This window comes from Tupaia chinensis, unplaced genomic scaffold (genome assembly GCF_000334495.1).
Source record: "Tupaia chinensis unplaced genomic scaffold, TupChi_1.0 Scaffold000355_1, whole genome shotgun sequence".
Taxonomy (NCBI): domain Eukaryota; kingdom Metazoa; phylum Chordata; class Mammalia; order Scandentia; family Tupaiidae; genus Tupaia; species Tupaia belangeri.
Genome location: NW_006159850.1, coordinates 3040674 through 3047693, shown reverse-complemented (window position 1 = coordinate 3047693; position 7020 = coordinate 3040674). Strand labels below are relative to the sequence as shown.

The 7020-nt window shown below is 59.8% G+C and overlaps 1 protein-coding gene across 1 annotated transcript in view; it reads right to left on the bottom strand.

Moving 5' to 3' along the window:
• CLMB (calcimembrin) overlaps positions 1–5460 on the bottom strand; it is a gene marked incomplete at its 5' end in the record, with an annotated part of 14000 nt that extends 8540 nt beyond the window's left edge. The window contains 1 exon segment of the mRNA XM_027773480.1: positions 5425–5460. Coding sequence (XP_027629281.1) covers positions 5425–5455 — 31 coding nt within the window.
• Positions 5461–7020: the final 1560 nt, after the last annotated feature.

Here is a 7020-nt window from a genome sequence, read left to right as displayed (position 1 = left end):
CTGCCTGCTGGGGGGTGCTGTCTGCTGGGGTGCTGCCTGCTGGGGTGCTGTCTGCTGGGGGGTGCTGCCTGCTGGGTGGTGCTATCTGCTGGGGGGCTGCTGCATGCTTTTGTGCTTACTCGAAAAGGAGCGAGAGTCAAGAGAAACAACCTTGTCTTGGGTGATAGCACAGGGTCTCTGAGAAATGTCCGCCTGCTCGCTGTGCTGAGCGTGTAAGAAGTCGTCCTTGCAGTTGGGAGGCACAGGGCGGCCGGCAGGGGGCATGGTGGCTAAGGCGCTGGACCCCCACATGGCCGGGTATGGTTTGCGCCCCGGACCTGGCAGCTTGCTTTCTCACTTTCCTTCTCTCTCTTGCTCTGTCCCTCTCTGGTCAAATGGAAAGAAATAAATTTTTGAAAATAAAGAAGGAAACACGCAGGCACGTTGGGGCCCAGGGCATTGTCTCTGCCACGGCTCTCAGTGCAGGAGGAAAAGAACCGCGGGCACACACAGGGCCGGACGCCACAGCTGGGCCGAGGTTAGGCTCTGAGGAGGGACTGAAACCATGCCAGGAAAAGAAGTGGAAGAGGGGAAGAAAGCACGTCCAAGGCCTGGCAGGTGGCATGGTGGTTAGGGCGCTGGACTCCCACATGGCTCACTATGGTTTGAGTCCTGAACCTGGCAGCTTGCCTTTACTCTCTCTCTCTGGTCAAATTTCCTGAACCTGGCAGCTTGCTTTTACTCTCTCTCTCTGGTCAAATTGAAGAAGAATAAAATTAAATAAATAATTCCTTAAAAAAATAAAAGAGGTAGAAAAAAAGAAAGAAAGTGTGTCCACAGACAGGGCTGCCTTGAGTGCGCCCAGTCTTGGCCCTGCTCTGCGGGCTCGGTGGCCCAGGCTGCGGTGTGCCTCGCCCGTTTCCCAGCGCTTCTTGGGTTTGGGTGGAGCTGCATCCGGGAGCAGGGCTGTGGCTCAGGGCAGGCAGCAACTCCCAGAATCTGTCCTCAGTTGACAGGTCTTGTCCCAAAAGCTGTCTCGTGGCTTAAAAAAGACCTACCTCAGAACACGCAGGACAGACAGGCAGAAAAGCAGGCAGGGCGGGCAGATCAAGAGCGTGCGACACAGGAGGGCCCAGCCCGCATTCCGGGGACCCTGGGGACAAGGAACGAAGGGAGCCCAGAGTGGCATGGCCATCTAGACCTGCGACACGGGTGTCAGAGCCCGACTTCTCGTCCCCACCGCTGTCTCGTCAACAGGTCACTTCAGCCTCTGCCTGGGAACACAGTGGGGCGGTGGGCCTGCTGGGCACCCGGGGACACTGTGTCCCCTCTCTGAGTCTGTCCCCCGGCTCGGAGCCATCTGTCAAACAGGCAGAAGGCTGCGAGCCACCGGGACGGAGCCTGGGAGCAGGGGCACCATCACCTCCACTGTCACCTCCACTGTTGCTGCTATCGCTGTTACTGTCATGTCATCATCGCTGTCATCGCTGTCATCCGTGTGACAGCACCACGAGGCCCTCTCCGGAGGGCTGCCCTGGCACAACATGGCTGCCTCTGCCCCTCTCGGCGGGGCTTACATGGCGCGGGGCGAGCTCGTCCACGCCCCGTGGGCCAAGGCCAGCCCTGGAGGGATGCCAGACGCTCTCACGGAGGCCCTCGGAGGGGGCGTTTGGGAGCAGGGTTGCAGCACGAGGCACCTGTCTGAAGAGGAGTTGTACAGAAGCCTAACTGTGGGGACAGGCCTCTGCCTTAAACCGCATCACCATGACGGCAACGGGGCGACAGATGCCAAGCAAATGCTTCCAGTACCTCGAGGCCAGGCCGAGCCATGGTAAAATTATCCGCTGGGAACCAGCAGGTGGCATAATGATTACGTCGCTGGATTCCCACATGGCCAGCTGCAGTTGGAGTCCCTGACCCGGAGGCTTGAAACTCACACCAGGCGTGTGTGCATGTGTGTCCAAGATCCCAGGAGAATATAGGAGAAGGCCACGCCAAGGCCACGGCCATGCCCCTGGGGGGTGATTTCTTGCATTCTGTCTCTCTGTCTGGTGAGCACACGTGCCCTATAGCAAAATGGCTCTTAAAAAAAAAAAGGTCAACAGCATCGCCCCATTTCACAGATGCAGGGCTGGCCCACCAGCGGTCAGACTACTTCCAGGGCCCAGGACTGGCGCACGGCGGCTCTGGACGGCTGGCGCCAATGCTCGGGCCTGGCTGCACGCGGTGCTTCGTGCCAGATCCCAAGGGCTGGGCTCGTATTGCTTGAGTGTGTTACAAAGACACCTCTCTTCGTAATTAAAAAAATTCAAATTCAGACGGAATGAGAGGAACAAAAAGATGTAAAGAGTGGGGTCGCCCTAGCTCGGCACAGTGGGCGAGAGCGGGGTCCCGGGAGAGCTGCTCAGGTGCGTTGCCCGTCTTCACGCCCCTGCAGGGAAAAGCCCCCTGTTCACATCGGCGCGGTGGGCCCCGGTTATGTGCCCTCTGAACCGTCGGACCGCTGACTGCACGGCAGCTCGAGGCAGAGCAGGCTCTCCCACACCCAGGTACAGCTCCCCACTTCCAGGGCCAGCTGGCGTGGTAGAGGCCGCTGGGGCCCGCACGGCCGACAGCAGTTTGACTATGGGACCTGGAGGCTTGAAGAACACTCCGTGTGTGCGCGCACCCAAAATCCCAAAAAGAGAATGGAGGAGAAGAGACTGTGGCGCGACCATCCCCACAGGGCGTGCTTTCTCACTTTCCCCCCTCTCCCCTCTGGCCACACACACCCCGCAGCAAGTTAAAAATCAAAACGAAAACCTCCCTATGCTCACGGGCTCCTCTCTGGCGACAGGGCCGGAAGCTTATTCATGTACAATGTACTTCCTCTGGCACAGGCCTGCCCCCCCCCAGTGGCGGTGAGACAGAAGGCTGGCTGCTGCTTCGCACACCACGCGGGCCCCGCGCACCGTGGGCAGCTCCAGGGCGGGCACACGCTCTCAGGATGGCTGACTGCTGTCACGGCAGCCTGAAGCCGGGAGCCACCAACTCCGGCCCACAGCAGTGCTGCCTGCCAGCCCGCCCTCTACCGGTCTCGATGAAAACAGAAAAGTAAATGAACGTGTTGTTTGCCCAGAGTAAAAAGGAACTCAGATGTGGCATGGCCTGTGAGGAACACAGAACCTCCCACTCGCTGGGGGCCCTGCCTGCAGGACTGTGGACCCACTCCTGGGCCATTCCTTCCAGAGTACCTCTGCAGGTCACAGAGGCTGGGCCCGAGGGCCAGAGACAATCCTTCCTGGACTGAATTATGCGAGTCTCGGCCCGGAAGTGGTTGGTGAGACAGGGTTGCCGGGTTAAATACGGGTGCCTCATCACTGCATGGGACACAGTCATACCAGGAACTGCTAGTGGCCGGGCCAACCCTGTGACACTATGGTTAAACCCTGTGCACCGGAAGCTGGGTCCCACATGGCCAACCGTGGTTTGAATCCCAGACTTCGCATCTTGAAAAACATGCCAGGCAAGCCCCAAACCCAGGTAGGATGGAGAAAGGGAGGAAGAGGGATTGCAGTGTGACCTTACCCCACTGGGGGCATGCCGCCCTCCACCGGTCGCTCTCGGGTGAGCACGTGTGCCTTCTAGATTATACACGATTACACATGTTAACTGCGGCTGAAGTTAGCTGGGTGTCCTCAGTTTCTTTGCTCAAGTTGGCTGCCCTAGCAGAGGTCATCTGACTTCTTTTTTTAGAGAGGTTTTTGCTATAGGGCACATATACTCGCCAGACACAGAGAGAGACAGAGAGACAGAAAGCGAGAAATCCCCCCCCCCTCCAGGGGGGATGGCCACACTACAATCCCTTCTCTATTCTCCTCTCGGGATCTTGGGCACGCACACGTGCTGGGAGTAAGCCAGGTCCGGGATTCGAACAGTGGTCGACTACGTGAGGGTCCAGCGACGTAACCACTACGCAGTCTGCTGGCTCTAGGAGTCATCTGACTTCTAACGTCTGGGTGTCCCAGAGGAGGCCCAGGACAGAAAAGTGGGTGAATGGCAGAGCAGCCTGGAAGTTGGGCCTGGTTAGGCCTCTGCAGAGCCAGGCCCCACAGAGGCCCCAAGTCGCCACAGTGCCTCGCCCTGACTTCTTGACAGAGATCTCTAAGGAAGACAGGGGCGAGGAATGAGACAGTTTGCCTAGGTAGACAGACAGAACGGGCTCCAATCCCAGCTGGGGGCAGCTGTGCTGACCAGCGAGGCCCTTGGGTGAGTACCCCGACAGCACAGTGACAGAGTCCCCCTTCCTTTCTGCCTTCTTTAGGAAATGCACTTTCCTGAGAGGCAGTAGTGCAGGCTGCGGTCCAGTCAGCGGGACCCTGTGGGAACAGGGCAGGCGGTTGGCCCAGGGCACAGTGGGCGGTCTCCCTGCAGCCTTCGCCTCTGGGGGCCAGGACAGCTGCTGCATAGCCTCCCAACAGGAAGCGAGAGTGTGGGTGGGAGCAGGGCCTCAACAGAACTCCCGCCTGCTTGTCTGGGGACCCCTAGGGTCTGGCCTGGGCCTCCCATGACCTGGCCATATGACTTTGAGCAAAATCCTTGCCCACTGTGCCCCGGGCCGCTGCATGGTGCAGCTCTGTGCTTCAAGCTGGTGCCCCCACCGTAGGAGGGGGTCAGTAATAACAGGTGGCTCTCCAGTGTGACCAGTAAGTGCTGTCCATGGCGAGCCAGATCCCACATGCCCTACCACAGTTCACATCCTGACCCTGGCAGTCTGAAAAACACAGTGTGTGTGTGTGTATGTGTGCGTAAGCATATGTGTGTGTGTGTGTGCGCATGTGTGAGTGAGCATGTGAGCATGTGTGAGTGTGTGTGTGTGTATGTGCATGCATGTGTGCGTGCACAGGATCCTGATGGGAAGGAGAACTAGAGGAAAAAGGCTATGGCATGACCAGGCCCCACGAGGGGAGTGCTTGCTCTCTCTCCACGTACACCTGCCCTCTGGCATTAAAATAAATAAACAAAATTGGGCCCAGCAGTTAGCGTAATGGCTGTGTCGCTGGACTCCCACGTAGTTGACCGTGGTTTGTGTCCCGGACCCGGCGGGTTAAACTTACGCCGGGCATGTGTGCGTGCGTGCCCAAGATCCCGAGAGGAGAATGAAGAAGGGATTGCGGCGTGGCCATCCCCCCTGGGGGGTGATTTCTCGCTTTCTGGCTCTCTGTCTCTGTCTGTCTGGCGAGCGCACGCGCCCTATGGCGAAAAGCTCTCCAAAAATAAACAAACAAATAAAGAATAACAGGCCAGCTGGTGGTGTGGTGGTGAGGGCAGGTGGGTCCCACACTGCCAGCTGCATGGTTTGAGTCCTGGGCCTGCTGGCTTGTAAAACAAGCTATGCGTGTGCCCCAAATCCCCAAAGGAGAGATGGAGAGGGGACTGGCATGACCATGCTGGGGGGTTTCTCACCTTTTTCACCTCCTCTCTCTGACGCGCACATGTGCCCTATGGTGAAATGTAAAATAATAATGAGGGACTGCTGCAAGGAGTCAGGTCACCCAAGGGGGGACAGCGGCCACGAGGGGTGCTGGGGGCCTGGCGCACATGGCTGACGTCAGTGTCACGGGGCGTGGGTCATCCTTTAGCAACCTCTCAATGGTGTGAGCGTGGGTGTGCGCGCAGGGGTGCACTGGTGAGCCCAGCCACTCACTGCAGGGTCAGGGTTCAAGGCCCGGCCCTGCCACTCGCCAGCCAGGTGTCCTTGGGCCGGTCACCTTGCCTCCACAAGCTTGTCTCTTCACCTTTGAAGCAGGGGTGCTGCAGGGCGAAGTCGGAGGCAGAGCCGGCGCCAGGCCCACAAGTGCTCTGTGCCATTAGGCCTCGCCCCTCTGTTCCAAGTCCAGGACGGGGAAGTCCCTGGGTCAAGGTTACAAGGCTGACCTAAACTCCAGCTGGGAAAACAGCCTCTCTGTGCACCTGTGGCGGCCCCCAGCACGGGAAGGCGCTTCCAGGGAGAGGGGATTAGCCAGCAGCCCGTTCAGCCTCCTTGGGGCTGCTGGAGGGATTAAGTCTTTCCATAAATACCCTGACTCCCTCCCACCGGAGGCCTGAGTACAGTGGGGGACAGAGAACCCAAGGAGGGTGTGGCCTCAACAGGGAAGGGGGTCCTTTCTGTCGTTCAGCTCAGCTCAAGCATGGGGCCTCCCCAAAGCATCCTGGCGCTGAGCAGGACTCGCTAGAGCTGGGGAAGCAGAGTGTGCAGCTGGGCCTCAGTTTCCCCTCTGTAAAGAGGGAGGTCAGTCGGCCCAAGCCTGCACCGTCTCGCATTAGTGCCTGTGGCCTCCCGCCTTTCACATCCTCCGCTTCCCTTCCCTGGGTGGCTCAAAGGCTGCCTGGCCCGCACAGACTTCCCACCAGCCAGGAGGAGGCCTTGCGAGACCCAAGGGCCTTAGACCCCGCCCACCACACGCACCAGGGGGCTGCGGTGCGCTTTTTAATGAGCACCTCCCTCAGTTCAGCCAGCCCGGAGAAGGCGCGTTCACACTGGTGGCCCTTTGCGGTTGCAAACCTGCTTTGATGCCCTGGGAGCGAGGGGGCCCCTAAGTGAGGCAGCTCATAAATACTGCATTTTGAAATACTCGATAGAGGGGAAATGGTTCCTCTCGAGGCCTCCTGCCCGCGCCCCACGCCGGGCTCCCTTCCAGCTCTCGGGAATGGTCTGGTCCATTCCCAAGGAGCTCGTGACAGCGCGGGGAGTCAGGTGGAGGGTGGGGGGCCGGAGGCTGCCACACGCGGGGACACACCCCCGCAGCCCGGTGTAAGTTGCTGCACGGCCAGAGGGGGCTCAACTTTCCCAAGATCCGCGTCTCCGCAGCGAAGTCCGCGAGAAGTTAGGGGACGCCCGGGTCCAGGGGGACTCCCTTCGTCGCCCGGGGTCCCCTGCCCTCCCGGGCCGCGCCCCTTCCGCCTCGGGAGCTCGCGGGCGTGGAGCCCGCTCGGTCGAGGCTGCGGCTCGGCTCGGGGCAGGCGGGCGTCTCCCGGCAGGGGTGGGTGCCGGCCCGGGGC